Raw genomic sequence first — 17,111 nt, 5'->3', positions numbered from 1 at the left:
CCATCCCTTTATGACCACCATGTACCCATCCTCTGATGGCCACTTCCAGCAGGATAATGCACCATGTCACAAAGCTCGAATCATTTCAAATTGGTTTCTTGAACATGACAATGAGTTCACTGTACTCAAATGGCCCCCACAGTCACCAGATCTCAAACCCAATAGAGCATCTTTGGGATGTGGTGGAACGGGAGCTTCGTGCCCTGGATGTGCATCCCACAAATCTCCATCAACTGCAAGATGCTATCCTATCAATATGGGCCAATATTTCTAAAGAATGCTTCCAGCACCTTGTTGAATCAATGCCACATGCTTTCAGCACCTGCCTGAAGGCGAAAGGGGGTCAAACACAGTATTAGTATGGTGTTCCTGATAATCCTTTAGGTGAGTGTATATATATATATATATATATATATATATATATATATATATATATATATATATATATATATATATATATATATATATTAGGGCTGTCAAATGATTAATCACGATTAATCACATCCAAAATAAAAGTTTTGTTTACATAATATATGTATGTGTACAGGGTATATTTATTATGTATATATAAATACACACACATAAATTATATATTTAGAAAATATTTACATGTATATACATTTATATATTTATATTCTTATATTTTATATTATATATAAATATATTTAATATATAAACATAACATATTCTTCTTAAATATATACATGCATGTGTGTGTATTTATATATACATAATAAATATACACAGTATACACACATATATTATGTAAACAAAACTTTTATTTTGGATGTGATTAATCGTGATTAATCATTTGACAGCCCTAATATATATATATATATATATATATATATATATATATATATATATATATATATATATATATATTTTTGTGTATTTAGGATGTTTTTATATTTCTTTTTTTGTTTTGGTGTTTTGTGATTTTGTTTTATCTAGTTTTTTATAAGTCCAAACAAAAACAGAGTGCACACATGCACTGTGTAATGTAGGTTAGACTACTATGCGTGTGCATTTAGAATTCACACTTCCATTGTGTGATTTAGTTTATTAAAATACATTTAGAATTCCCCAGAAATTCAACATACAGTATAGGAAGAGTGCCATTATTTTATTCAAATATCAGCACGATTTTATACAAAAGTTAAACAAACAAGAAGTTAATATTAAGTGACTTACATTTTAGACATAACAGTTCTTGTTTTTGCTCACCACCAAAAATTGTTCCAAACAAATTCACAACAGACCTGTTTTGCATCTCTGACCAACACACAATGATGTTTCCTTAGGCTGGGCATACGCTGTGCAATTACTGATTTTGAGCCGAATTCTGACTCGTGCGACTCTTTCAATGAGTCAGCCCCTATTTCGGCTTTTTTCGTGCAGTGTACAGAGAGTAACGAGAAGCGATTAGCCTCTCCAGAGCGGCAATCGGATAGTTGGATGGATTTCTGATATGTCAGAAATTGTGGTGGCCATTCGTTAGGGTATAGCACGGTTTAGTATTCGCACGGTTGAAGCAGAACTACGAACCAACTATTTTTTTCTTTGTGTTTTTTTTCGTTAAATGTGAATCAGTTAAATGGCAACATGGTCTTTGGTTTGGACGGAAGCGATGGAGGCTACACAGTCCCGGGTTCGGGGGCCCCACGTGTTTATTTCGCATGCAGAGTGTGAGCATACAAGTTGCATCTTGACAGACTGTATAGTGTGAGCACATAAATCCTGAGCTTTGACTTTGACAACGCATGCAATTAACTCGTACAGTGAAAGTTGGTATTTAATAAAAACGTTGCTGAAATCGCACAATGTATACCCGGCGTTACTAAATGACTCCACTGTTTGAACAAATCGGGTGAATGAATGACTCAAAGACTCACTCATGCATTGACTTGGCGCCACCTACTGGAGATTTTAATTTGTTTTTAAAACATCCAAACATTATTTATAGATTTGTAACTGCAGGTTAAATGCATTTATGTCCTGCATTAAACAGTAAATGCAGCTTCAGATGCTGCTTCTGTAAAGACAAATTTAGTTGATTCTGATTTCATTTGATTGGTAATAGCCCTATAGTGTATCACTATTCAGATTTAATTTACTGATTACATGTAAGAATTGGCCTTATAAAGGTATGTTAGCAATGCCCAAAAACCATAAAAATCAATTCAAAAGCTTTGGGATTCAGATGTCATGCAGTCCTAAACCTGCCAAAGTACCAGCACAATAACACGCCCAGCAAAATATTGTCTAATTATCATTATCGACAAAATTCCAGATAATTTTGGTTTAATTTTTATGTAATTTTTTGTCATTATTGTACTGACATATGCTGAATAAACTGAAATTTTATGAAAATTTACCTAAAAGCTTGCTAATGTGAACACATCTTAACACATAACTTCTCCAAGACCAAGCTGGAACAGATGAGAATAAATAAAAGAGACAAGCAAAGAGTGTTCAAACCTGAAAAACTGAGTGTGGGATAGAGTAAATGAGCGTAATTGAGGTAGTCATGAAGTCTGAAGTCATTTCCTAAACAAATAACTGTTGGTCTGTTTTGATATTTGTCATGATAAAGGCCCAAGTAAATGCATTTTCATTATAGGTTTATTTAACGTTAAGAGTGGACTTGCTTTCAGCTCTAAATGTGTGTTGTGTTTGTGTAAGATGAAGGGGAGGATAAACTACTAAACTGATTGCTCTCTAAAAACAGGGTTGTATGAGATTCAGCTATAGGTCATCAGGATTGATCCTGAATCACATTTTAAAAGGATCATCTCATCTAGCTCAGTGTTTGCGTATGCTAATGGCAGCTCGCGTTCTCCAGACAACCTTGTTTCAAGGGCAGCTCTCGACTATGGCTAGTTGAAAAGACCTGAAAGACTGTTTTCATTTGAAAAGGAAGATTTTGTCTCCTCTTCGTAATAAGATGTCAGGTTCACTAAAATGATTCTTAAGTTATAACTTTGTATTCTGTGCTTAAATGCAACCCCAAGTAAACGTGAATATGAAGTGCTTAGTAATTAGTGATGATGAAACTTTGGAAACCGGAAATACATAAAACTGTTTTGGATGACTGAAATCACTGACTAAATTAGTGACGCTTAATTAGCGCTTCTCCAATGGAAAAAGCTTCAGTTGTCAATGTTATTTTCTCTGTTTTAATCTATATTCATTTTGATAAACATGATCTTTTATTTTGGATTCCATTTACCTTGAAAGCTGGATGTTGAAGTCGGAAAGCTAAGATGGACACGCTCTATTGTTAGCAATACCAGTCGATAAAAACACATGAAAAGCAGTATTTTGCCTAGATAATGTGAAAGTATCATGTCCACAGATGTAGGCTGGATAGTATTGAGACAAGTTTCACGATTTGATTTCAATTTACAAGCTTGTGATTTGATACTATTTTGGTCTCTATTAGATTCAATTCGATATTGATTTATTTGAATTTATTATCATATGTAACCTATGTGATAAACCATCAGTTGGTGCATTACTATATTAAAGTGATTTGTAAACAAACATTTAGGTTAAACATAAGGGTGTCACATATATACATTATTTGAACTAATTGTAAGAGCTTATAACACCAAGCAAGCTCACAAACATAAGGTGTCACTTTGAACTTGTAAGATAGACTTATGTTCATAATTTGATTTACTGTGGCTGAATTTAGTATAGTTATACACACACTTTTCCATCTGTTTCTATTAAATCAGCTCTGAATTGAACGGCTGCATAACTTTGCACCATAGGGTGTTTTTTTTTTGTTTTTTTTAGCTCTATATCCAACTTTTAATCAAATGCTGACTTTGAAGCACTTCACCATGACGAAGCAAACACTAAGCTTTGACTACACCTTCTGCTTCACTTCTAACTGTATTACACACTCTTTTCCCTGGCATTGAATTTCTCTGTGTGCGTCAATTGGGAATCTCAGCTGCCAGCGTGAGGTCTGTGCCACAATACAGCTCCGCGGCTCCCACGGCTTTGCTGTTGCAAGATATCAGAGGCTTTGAAGGGCCGCTGTTCAAGTCTGACCACCTTTAAATGAGCTAATGGTGGTTTCATATTCCACCGTCGTGTCTATATGGCTCAAGATTTGTTTTTCTTACTGTAAGGCTGCAAAAGTGTATAACAGGTTGCTTACAGGAAATGAGCAAGTCATGACTTTGTTTACTTGTTTATTTTATTATTTTTTTAAAGAAATTAATACTTTTATTCAGCAAGCGTGCATTAAATTGATCAGAATTGACAGTAAAGACATGCAAACTGTTTATATTTCAAACCATGCTGTTCTTTTGAAATTTGTAATCATCAAGAATCCTGTAAAATATAAATAGTAAGAAGTGATGTAGTGATGCTGAAAATTCAGCATTGAGCATCATCACAGGAATACATTACATTTTAAAATATATTCAAATAGATAACAGTTATTTTTTATAATAATAATATAAAATGATATTATAAATTTAATCAAACCCCAAGGTTAGTCTACATTGTGAGATTTGAAGTCTAAATAAAGTTTGATAAATAAAGTCACAATTTAATGCATGTGCTTTTTTTACTCTGACATGGAAAATAAGTTTGGAGCAAAATAAGAAAATAATAATAAAAAAATAATAATAGTAATTTAGAAATTTTAAAGCCTATATAGATTTCTTTTTTTCTTTTTTCCTTTTTTTTATACATGTATTCTATATACTTTTAGATTATATATTATTATAAATATATTATATAGAGAGTATTAATATTCTACTAGTGTATATATATATATATATATATATATATATATATATATATATATATATATATATATATATATATAGTGATATTATTTTAAGCACATTTTCTGCCAAAATTGTCATTACTGTAATATATAAACATTAATTAACTGTAATACAAGAAAAAAGTTTCCTTATTAATTCAGTACAGTAAAGAAAATCATTCTGTACAACAACAGAAAAAAAACAATTTGTATAATTTTGTACATTTTTAAAAATTATTTAGTTTACTTAAAATCATGTTGAAATTTTTATTTAAATGTCAGTGTGTGTGTTTTCCCCCTTTTATAACAGTAATGATTTCTCTCTCTCTCTCTCTCTCTCTCTCTCTCTCTCTCTCTCTCTCTCTCTCTCTCTCTCTCTCTCTCTCTCTCTCTCTCTCTCATTTGCATTTTAGCAGGCTGCTGACAGTTGGGAAGAGGGTTTAAATGTGCTTAACTGTCATATGTGACAACACCAAAAAGCTTAATGGCATTTAAAATAATACATTATTTAGAATTGTTGATGAAATATGATCTGGACATATTCTTGACAGTTTTAGTGAGATTTAGCCATCGTTAAGAGAAGGAACATCTGGCTTCATAATGAAGTGTGTGGAGAACACCTCTACACATCTGCTGTATGATTCCTGTTGTGCTGATAGGAGTCAATGTATGTACTGAATAAACTCCAGTTTTACATCCATGAGAAAAACTCATCCAAATCCTCCGGTAAAGCCATGCAGCAAACAGACTGAATTCTTCAGATGAAGTTGAGTTTGTGGAAGTTTGCAGACTGCCGTCATCATGTGTTTCTTTGGGGAAACTGGGAGAATATTTTACCTGCTGTGACTGTTATTGTTCTAATTCCCTGGTTATTTTCCAATTTCCATATTTTCAGATTTTGAGTCATGGCTGTATCCTGGGATTAGACAACATTTGTGATCATCAGTAGCACTACTCTACACACGGTTAGACAATGAGGAAGCTTTTTTTTTTTTTTTTTTACTTTTGGTAATTGAAACGAAGTTTGAATACAATATGTATATTATATTCAAACTTAAGCTTATAAAACTTCATCTTAAACAAAATTGCGCCATGGCAATGAACTTAATTAGTTTAGTACAACTTAAATTTAAGCACCAAAATTACTAAAACTGCAATAAAAATAAAGATGAATATAACTACTCTTAAAAACTAATAAAAATGACAAAATCACATAAAAATACTGAAGTAAAATTAAAATTAAAACAGAATATAAAAAATAAAGCTCATTCTGAACTTATAATAAATACTATAATAGTATATAATTAATAATAAAATAATGCTGCTGCTGCTGGTCTTGGCAACGTTTTTACAACCCTAAAATTGTCAAATGTATTACGTTGCGTTATGTTACGTTATGTTATATGTTATGTTTAGAATATTAATATTCTAGCACTTGAAATATTTAAATATACAGTGCTGCTTGAAAGTTTGAAGCCATTAAAATTTTCTATATTTCTGTATAAATATGCCCCAAAACAGATTTTCTTCTAAAAGTTGAGAAAGAGAACCTAATCAAACAAATGAGACAAAAAAATATATAATATGACATTTATTAAAAATGATCCAGTGATCCATATCTGTGAGTGGCAAAAGTATCCATATCTTTGCTTTCAGTATCAGATCTGACCCCATTTTGCAGCAATAACTTCAGTTAAACATTTCTTGTAACTGCTGATCAGTCCTGCCTAACGATTTGAAGGAATGTTAGCCTATTCCTCAGTGCAGAACCTCTTCAGCTCTGGGATATTTGGTGGGGTTCCTCCTATGAACTGTCCAAAGTCTTTAGAGATGAGCAACGGCTCATATTTTTAAACTGGACTGTGACACATGCGTATTGGCTTAAGAGTTTGGTTTAAAGTTTTGTGAACATATACATAATTCAATTAGTGAACAAACTGTGTGTGTGGTCTGGAGACGTTCCGTCTGATGCCTGAACATCTCTAATACTGACCTCAGGCCATCCTCATCGTCACAGTACATGTTCTTCCTCCCTGTTTGCTTATGCTTTGACACTTCTTTTACAGCTACGTAATTTATTTCATTAGAAAGCCCTGTCATTCCTCGTCTGTTCCACCTCAGCCAGGCATCCATTTTTATTTCCATCTTCTTGTCTCCTTCATTCTTGCTCTGAATAAACAACTTACCTCATCAGCATTGTTGTGCCTCTGTTCTCTTGCTTGTCAAAGTGCCTCCTCGGAATTCAATTACCCAACTGTTGTTTTATGATGTTGTCTTGTCAGCTGATGACGGATTCATTATCTCATCACTCCGCTTGACAAGACCGTCACAACGCTCTCTTTGCCTTTTATTCCACTGCTCACACTCAGCTTGCAAATGTATTCCTTCGCTGTCGTCTCCAGTCCTCTCTGTGATCTGCACTGCCATCTGCTCCGTGGCTGAGCTCATCGTGCCCTCAGACTGCTGGAAAACACTGAAACCCAGCCGTTGTGATCCTGTCAAAGACTTTTTTTGCAGAAATAATAAATAATAATATTAATGTTTATTTTATATAGCACCATATACTGCCTTATATAGCAGTAAAGGCCAGTAAAAATCTGATATGACTAAATATTTGTGTGCACTGTAGCAGGATACAGTAATCAGTTGTGTTTGTATTGTTAATTCAGCTCTGATCACACACACCTTGGTTTAGGTTATTTTTTGCTTCCCCCAGGTTCAGTTTTGCTGTATAATTTTTATTATATATAAAAATATAAAAATATATTAAATATTTAGTATTAAAAATTAATTAACAAATATGCTTAAAAGTATTTTATTTTTTCATTTATACTGTATACATACATAATTTGTTAAATGTTTAGTTGTTGTGGTTTTTTTTGTAAATTGCCTTTAGCAATTTTTATTTTATTATAAATTGTTTTTTTTTTTTCAGATAGTAATCTTAATCTTTTTTATAAATTGTTTAATGTTTTTTTTTTTTACATTTCTAATTTTTGCTACAATTTGTGTTTTTATTGTTTATAACAAATATTAAATATATGTATATACATTGTTTATAGCATTTATAAGTGAAATAAATTGAATATTCCTAGCATTAAACCACCAATTAGAAAAATAAAAGGAGTAAAATCTTAACATTTTTTTATGACAACGTGGTTTCACCAAGGAGTGAAGAATATGGGTTAAAATATATAAACAAAAATGTAATCAAAATATAAAATTATGTATTATTAAATAATATATTTTTAATATATTATATGTTATATAACAGATTTATTTCTTGTCGTTGACAGTTGACTAAAAGTTCATTTTGGACAGTAGAGATAGTTATGTAAGATATAACAGAGGCCTTTACTTGAAGCTGGTGGAAAATCTTGACAATTTCTCATATTTGTACAGTGTTTTGAGAGACATAAAAAAATAGTACATCAAAAGGCAATCCTTTCTATTCCTGTTACTTAACCCTCAAACAAGGTCATTTTGTGTTTCATAATGCATTATTCAGTCCTATCTTTTCGTCTCCTGGTTCATTATGCTTGTGTGTTTGTGGTGTTTCTCTCTGTTCTTTCAGAAATGTTATAAATAAAGGGTCTGTGGATTCATTTAGCATTCATTTGTTTGTAAGAAAATAAACGAAAAGAAAAAAAAAGCAAGCTCTGGGAATAGATCTTGAAGCTGTGCACTTCTCTAGTCTTGGTTTGATTGGTTTGATAATTGCAGCGGGTTTGAAGTGAACATTCGCTGCAGGAGGTGCTTTTAGAGGGAAAGGTTCGTTCAGGGTGAGGTCAGGTTACTGGATTCTTCTTTCCTCACAGTCATCGTTCAGAGAGGATTTTAAAACTCCGATTCAGAGGTGACCTTTTGAAACATCTGAATCTTCAATTAAATTTTGAATGCTGATTTCAGGATGAAAAGGACATTGCAATCTTAACACCATCAAACTAACAAGAGCTTTTGGAGTTGTTTTTGTTTCTGGATTGGAAAGTCACTACTTGTACATAATACTGTTATGAGTGTGTGTGTGTGTGTGTGTGTGTGTGGTTCAGGCATATGCTACATTTGGCGACACAATGTCATCACAAAGATGGCAATATCCAAAATCGTTGCCCTTCTGGGGAAATTTGTTGGTCCCCATGAGGAAACAAGCTTAAAAATCATACAGAATGAAGTTTTTTGACAATCTAAAAATGCCAGTAATTTTGTGTGATGGTTAAGGTTAGGGTTAGGCGATAGAAAATACAGTTTGGACAGTATAAAAACCATTACGTCTGTGGAATGTCCCCATAAAAAATGTGTTTGTGTGTGCGCAAGTCTCTTTTTCTCACCGAAACATTTTAACATTTATTTTTAAAAATACAGCAAAAATACTAATATTGTGTGAATATTATTACAATGTAAAAGAACTGTATTCTATTTTAATAGATTTTAAAATGTACGTATCCTTTAAAATGTAATGTATTCTCGCAATGCAAAGCTGAATTTCCAGCATCATTACTTTAGTCTTGAGTGTCACATGATCCTGCAGAAATCCTGAAAATCCATAGAATCCTGAGAAATTTTTTTTTTTCAAAAATGTTAAGCAGCACAATTTCTTATTATTATCAATGTTGAAAATGGTCATGCTGCTTGATATTTTTCAAAACATTCTTTCTCAGGAATTTTTGATTAATATAAAGTAAAAAAAAAACAGCATTTATTCAAAATAAAAATATTATTTTTGACGCATTGGCGTATGTCCAAAGTGGCTGTGGCCACAAAGAAAGTCAAAATACTGTTCTTCTATCAGACATTCAAACCAACTGAGTTAACACTAACAAGCTTTTGAAGCATTTTTCTTCAGTCTAAGAAACTTCTCTATTGTGTTTAATTGCAGGCAATGAGTTCGGCCATCCAGAATGGCTGGATTTTCCCCGTGTCGGAAACAATGAGAGTTATCATTACGCCCGCCGGCAGTTCAACCTCGTGGACACGGATCGCCTGCGTTATTGGCAGCTGTACGCTTTTGACCGAGACATGAACCGCACGGAGGACAAATACGGCTGGCTGGCTGCTCCCCCGGTGAGAGAAAAATCACCCCGTACATTTTCCCTCTCCTACTGTACCTTGTCTTTCTTCTCAGTTCCATTAAATATTGCTTTTTGTTCTTCCTTTATCAGTCAAACTCTGTGCGTATCACCACAGTTTGGCTTTCTTTTTTATCTTCCATGTTCTCAATCCACCGACTCTTTCTCATTCTAACTAACTCCGTTTATGTGCAGCATAATAGCATTTTTTTTTCCCATCACCAAAATATCTGCAGTTTCACTGAAATAACTATCAGTCCCTAACCAGCCCTGCAATCTCATTACTCAGTTGCTTTTTAAAAAATGTCCACTCCACTAAATGGAAGATTCAAATATGAATTATTAGCTGAGGCAAGTAATCCAGCTTGTAGATGTGATCCCAGCTTCTGCAGAAGCATGAAGTTATGAATGGACTGATTTACTGCCGTCAGCCGTGAAGGAGTGAAAAATAGAAGGCAGTGGCAGCTTGTCTTAAAGAATGTTCTGGGTAAATACAACAAACTCTTTTGTCGGGATAATTTCTTAGCTCAGAAAAAAGCAAACCAAAACTTTTTTACAGTAATGCACTTGTTGGAAAAGGCATTCCAGGGGATTTAACAGAAATGTGAAGCTTGAATTGTATTAATTTTTTTTTAAAGTCTTCTGTGCAAAATGGTTGTTATTTTAGATTTAAATTACAAATTGTCCTTTTGAAGTCCTTTTGATGGATGAATTCAATGCGATTTCAAGTGGTCATGACATGGCTGTAGTTTCGAAACCATTCCTGTGTCCTGCAGTTATTTCATTTATTTATATACTATGGGCGGGGCATCTGGCTATATAAGTGGGCATTCGCTGCAGGATTCTCAGGTTACTTCGACTGAAGTGATGACTGAGACGTGCAGCTACATAGCACGGCTAGCAACGCAGTACTCTTTCCCGTATCTCAGGGAACTGAGGTTGTTAGTAACCGAGTACGTTCCCTGTCAATACTTCACTTGAACTGCGACTGCTAAGACGCTATGGGAACACAGTACAATCACGCCGTGCTATGGTAGAGGAACGACTATAAGTATCATAACTTCCATAAGCAAACAATGCCCATAGAGAAGATAACAGCAACCCAAGGCTAAGATGGGCTGAGCTTCTTGAGTTCACACCCGGCCTGGTTAATTGGTCCAGAGTACTCCTGCATCTTCGGCACCCAGGGGTTGAGAGCTGACAGGTGAACTAATGCCAGAGAGCTTGAGCGCTATGGTAAAGGGCTCTCTGTCAGTTCTGTTTTCTGTCTTTGGCGGGGGGGGGTTTTAGGTTTTGTAATATTTTGTGTGTGTAGGGGGAGGGGGATGTGGACACTGTTGTGGAATGTGCAAGAGATGCTAGTAACTCTCTTCAAGCAGAGAGAGAGGATCCTGGCCTGCAATGCTAGAGCCAGAAGCAGAGCAGTCTTCAGCGACAGTCACCAAATGTTGGAATACAGTAGCAGCTCAAAAAGAGGGCCATTTAGGGCCATATTGTCCTGTTCACTTGAGAGAGGAGATCCCGTCTCAACATGGTGGGGCTGCCAACAGCTGAGTCAGCTCTGATAGTCACAACAGGTTTATCCAGAGAGGGGCCACCAGGAAAACCTTGTGTTTTTGTTCCCTGATTCGCCTGATTACCTGTGGGATCAGGGTGATCGGGGGAAATGCATTAGAAGGAGTTTGGGCCAGTCATGGGGCAATGCGTTCTTGGTCTTTGAGTAATAAATTCGGCAGTGAGAGTTGTCTTCTGAAGATTTCCCAGATCCTCTGAACCGTCTGATGATGGAGTGTCCACTCCTCTGAGGGGAAATTGCTCCTTGATAACATGTCCGCTCCTTGATTCAATTTGCCCGGTATATGCACCGCTTTCAGGAACGTGCTCTTGCCAAAATTGACCCTGAGTCCCAGGCACTCTAGGCTGATCTGGATGTGAAGGTATGCATCCTTCAGGTCCAGAATAAGAACCAGTCTCGTGAGCGAATTTGTGCAAGGATCTGTTTCAGCATAGTCATCCTGAATGACCTTTTCATGATGGCGTGATTCAGGTGTCTGAGATCAAGAATGGGCCAGAGGCCACCATCCACAGCCTGACTCACTCTGAGCTGGGGAAACCATTTCTAAGGATCATATCATCAGCAAGTTCATCACCTCTGAGCGCAGGACGTGTGTGTCTTTGCTATAAACTAAGGTGGGAACCACGCAGCTGAATCACGGGGCATTCGAGTGAATAGCAGTGAATAACCTCGTTTTAATATCTCCAAAACTCAGTCTGGCACTAAGGGGATAGCCTACCAGACCTCAGCCCGTGTGACAAGGGGTTGGATTAAATTGAGTGGCTGGTCGCTGTATGGGGACCCCACACTCAGAAAAGGAAATTTGCTCTCCCTGAAACTGCTTTCAAAAAATGCTTTGCTAGACTTAATGCGCTCATAGCGAGACTTAATGCTCTCATAATGCTCTCAATGCCTTCAATGAAGGTGGTCCACGAGTGGAGAAGAGCGAGACTCATGCTCTCAGTGAGCAAGCAGTCTCTGCGTGGGGGCTGCCCAGGGAGGTGACACACTCACTGCCCTTCTGCATTGTGCAAGATTCCCTGCATGAGCCACACTCGCAGTGCGATATTTGCAACATTGTAACTAGAATTTAGCTTTGTTAGGGCTTACCTGCTAGAAATAAGCTCTTTCAGAATCGCCGGATGGCTGCAGGGGAACAGGATCGGAACTGCTGTGATGCTGAGGCGCGAAGAGAGCGGATCAGCCGACCAGAGATGTCTCAATCCAGTTGTGAAGGTGTGTCAATGCCAAGCAGGCTCCAGGATCAGCGTAGAGCGTAGAGTCGTCGCTGAAGGAGAAGAAACCTGAGAATCCTGTGGCGTATGCCAATATGTGCAAAAGGGGCAGGGACACTTTTACAAAAATGGCTATAACTTGTCAACAGATTTCAACAAATCTTCGCCAAAGTCAGAACACTTATGTAAGAGCTCAGTCTGAGGTCACATGAAAAAAAAAATCGTGGAGCTTGGCCACTTGGTGGCACTATAAGGGAAAATGTTGAACTTTTCCCTTTGAAAGGCTATAACAGGTTCATACTAAAAAGCCTATAAATACTGAGCGAAAGCTCATAACTTCATGAAATTAGGTGAGCATATGCAACAGATGATTATAAACAAGCATGCAAGGTTTTATGGAAATCCGATGATAGGTGGCGCTATAACAGTCATAAACATTAAATATTATTATTTTTCTATGGTAAATTACCTGGATTTGCAAAAAATGTTTTGTTTAGTTATTGATTTGGATGTTTACAGGCTAATATGTAATGTCTTTTTAAATATGTGCTTAAATGCCTTAAAGCACTTGTGTTTGCAAGGCTGGGTTATTTCCTTTGCTATTTCTGTCTTTGTGTTTCTGTTGGAGAAACTCTGTGGAAAATAATTCTCAAACAAAGTTCAAATTGTGTAATGGAGAAACAAACCAAACTTTTTGCATCTGCTGAGACTGATTCATTCAAATCATCATCGAACTGGTAGGAGAATCTTTTCCCTTTTTTCTGTTTCCAAGGAAAACTGAGGCCATGTCCAAATGTACACAAGTATTTTTATAAACAGAGTTTTTCCTTCTTCCGTTTTTAAAATGATCACTGCCCACATGAAAACACAGAAGAATGCTATGAAGCACTGTCAAGAGCATGCCAAGCCAACAGGTGGCAATATAATCTCAACCCTAAAGCCATGTTGGTCTTGCTTTGGATTTGACTAATAGACTAAAAAACTGACACCGCATGCTTCATGCTTTCTAACCATATGTCCACTTTTTTCCCCTTATGTTACAATTATTTTGCTTATTATATATATATAAAATAAAAAGTTTATATCAATAGTCCTGTATTCATAATTGTAACCACACAGTCTGTTTACAATGTCTACCATTGTAACATTTACATCTACCAATGTCTGTAAACAACGTTTACTCTCTGCAGAACTCTGTATAAATTGCATTGATTTTAATAACTTTGATATACTTGAATTGTGCACCAAACACAAGGAATACACAAGTATTGTGTCGGGACTCAGTATCGGCAGATACTCAATATTCAGTGGCTCGGATCGGATCAGAGGCACCAAAAAACTGATCGGGACATCCCTAATTATTTAATTAACAAAATTATGTCTAATAGTCTTAGTTTTAGTTAACGATAGCACTGGTGTCCTTCCCCTTAAGGTTCCATCGTCTGTTTTTTTAAGGTGTGCTTGTGTCAGTCTGATCGGCAGCAAGGCATGCAATCATGCAAATGAAGGGAATTGTCAGGGATTAGATGGCAGACAGTGTAAATGATTCACTGAAGATGATTCACTTCCTCCTGTGATCCGCAGCCCATTTTACACCTGCCTTACCTTATCTGCGTCTCACTTTGACCTTGCCACATTGTTTTATAGATGAGAACTGAGATCATGTTTAAAAGAATAAGCAAGAAATGTCTGTTTTTTGAAGCTCAAATCAGATTTGACTTTCTATTGTGCATAAATACATAAAACATTTAAATGATATCTTTTAAAATATCCAAAAAATAAACTCATTAATAAAAAGCTATGCTAAACTATGTGCTGAATTAATAGGAAATAGTCACTATGTTCTCACCCTCATGAAAACCATATAATTTTGGTTTCATCAGTCGCACACAAGAAAGAGGGATGAGAGGATGCTTATAACTGTCAAGTCACATAAAAGTATCATAGCAGTAATTGGTATAAAACTTGGGCATAGTTACATTTTTTAAAATCTTCTGAAGTCATAAGATGTTTAAGTCTGTAGTTCAATAAAAATCCCCATTCCACCCAGATCTGGTGCTTTAATGACATCTGAGAACATCTTGGGCCTCAAGACCACACGAGAAGGAAAGAGAAGAAATTGCACACAAACCTCATTGGTTCTTACGTGTATGTAGCAGATCTGAATGTGAGGATGCAAATGAAATTTAAGGAACTGAACCTGTTATAATACCTCCACATGCTTTGAGAAACACTGGATATGTGTAGAATTATATATAGATTTGTGTAAGAATATTTCTATTTAATCGTTTTTTTATAATTTTAGTTAACTATAATACCCCTTTATAATACTAGAGAGAGAGAGAGAGAGAGAGAGAAGTTTGTTCAGATTTTAATGCTGTTCATCATATTGATAACATGATCTCAGTTCTGTTTAGAAATGTTCACCTGTAACCTGTATTTCCTTTAGTTTGGGAGAGCAAACGAGCTCCGACGCCTAATGAGAGGCCTTTAGAAAAGATGAGCTGAGCTTTGAGCACGTTTTGGGCGTCTGAACATTTGTAATTGCTGTGTATCATCCTTGTCTTTTCCCAGGGTAGTCGACAGTAAAAACCTTGGCACCCACTCAGACACCAAACTCTCTCTCCACAGCTCTGACAGAGTGCTAACAAAGTACCGCTCCGGCGAGAAGAGCGCTTGTGTGCGTGAACTGAATTCTTGATTCCCTCCTCTGTGTCTTAAATTCAGCTTTGCAGTCCCCACCGAGCTATGCTGCTCCTTTTTGCAGTATATATTTTATTTCCGTTTATTTTCATGCGCTTCAACTTGATTTACTAAAATAATGTTTACTAAAATATCATTTAGACTATAGAAACAATAACTATAATAATATTTGAGCTAAGCTCTTATCGCGTCTTTTAACAATGTTCAGTTTATCTCTCTTTCTTTATTTTAATTGGCCCAAATTACTTTTCTTTTGCAATGGGAATTATTACAGCAAATTATATTCAAAATAATTGTTTTCTTCGAAATATTTTTTTTTCACTAAATGTACGCAAAGGAGAATATGCATTCATTTTTATTCATATACATCAATATCACAATATTTATTAGTAAAATATTCACATTGTGAAATAAATAATTTTCTCCAATACACAATGGCCATAATTATTGGTACCCTTAGAAATTCTTATGAGCAAAATATCCCATTCATATTTACAATTTTTAGCACGTCATGGTGATTATGAACATGAAATTATCCAGCCATTGCTTCTTGTTTCACAGGAATATACATATGAGAGAAAACAAAGGCCAAATTCCCTTAATCATCCATCACAATGAAAATACAGTTCTGATGTGCAGCAACAGATTGTTAAGCTTCTCAAATTACAAAGTGGCTTTAAGAAAAGAGTTAGAGCATTGACAATTCCCATTTCCACCATCAGGGCAATAATGAATAATTTCCAATCAACTAAAGATGTTACAAATCTTCCTGGAAGAGGACGTGTGTCTATATCGTCCTAATGCACGGTGAGGAGGAGAGTCTGAGTGGATAAAGTCTCTCCAACGAGAAATTAGTTGAATCTTGGGATCAGAAAGCCTTAAAAAAGGTCAAACAGCACCTACATCACCACATGTTGTTTGGGAGGGTTTCAAGAAGAAGAAAAAATCACATCGACTATATCATCACTTTTCAATATATCCTCCAGCCCTGCAAGGGACTTCACTTGAAAAGCCAGTTGCATGGGCCGCCCGCTAATTTGAAACAGTTTCTCAGCAGGCTTCTAAAAACTAAAGCTGTGATTTTAGCTGAGCGCTGTTTACGTGTTGCTACAATCTTACAGAGCACCCGCTGTGCTGCAAACAGGACCGCAGTTCAGTAACTCATCGCTGCTCCCATGTCTGTTTCCCTTTTTCTCTCTTCCTGTCTTTCTGTGCTTTCTGCGCTGAGGGCCAGTTATATATTATTTACAGTCTGTCCACTACTGCACACAGCAGGTCATATACAATATGTCTAGACACGAGCAGATCAAATGCTCTAGTTTCACAGATTTTCAGAAAATCAGTTTTTGCACTTTAGAGTCGATGTGAATTCAGCATTGACCCAGTTTACTAGACTTAAAGATAAGGATGCTTCCCATAAAGTATTCATTTCAAGGAATAGTTCACCCAAAATGAAAATTTGCTGAAAATTGACTTACCCGCAGGCCATTCCAAGATGGAGATGAGTTTGTTTCTTCATAAGTACAGATTTGGAGAAATGTAGCATTGCATCACTTGCTCACCAATGGATCCTCTGCAGTGAATGGGTGCCGTCTGAATGAGAGTCTAAACAGATGATTAATTACTTAAATATAGTGAATATATGGCAACAAAGTTTCTTTCTTTCCTCACTGCTGTTTGTGTTTTTTCCAGATCCTTAGCAAGGATAATAGTTGATAATGGATTGTTAAAATGTATAAAACATATATAGACCTTTCCCA

General features: G+C 35.8%; 1 protein-coding gene across 1 annotated transcript in view; it reads left to right on the top strand.

The window, feature by feature from the left end:
* The window catches only part of LOC109104275 (1,4-alpha-glucan-branching enzyme-like), a 129,696-nt gene that overhangs the window by 74,475 nt on the left and 38,110 nt on the right, over window positions 1-17,111 (top strand). Inside the window, exon 13 of the mRNA XM_042770918.1 lies at window positions 9,669-9,853. Coding sequence (XP_042626852.1) covers window positions 9,669-9,853 — 185 coding nt within the window. The remainder of the gene's footprint in view (window positions 1-9,668; window positions 9,854-17,111) is intronic.

The sequence above is a fragment of the Cyprinus carpio genome, chromosome A15 (genome assembly GCF_018340385.1).
Source record: "Cyprinus carpio isolate SPL01 chromosome A15, ASM1834038v1, whole genome shotgun sequence".
Classification (NCBI taxonomy): domain Eukaryota; kingdom Metazoa; phylum Chordata; class Actinopteri; order Cypriniformes; family Cyprinidae; genus Cyprinus; species Cyprinus carpio.
This window is presented reverse-complemented; position numbering and strand designations above follow the sequence as displayed.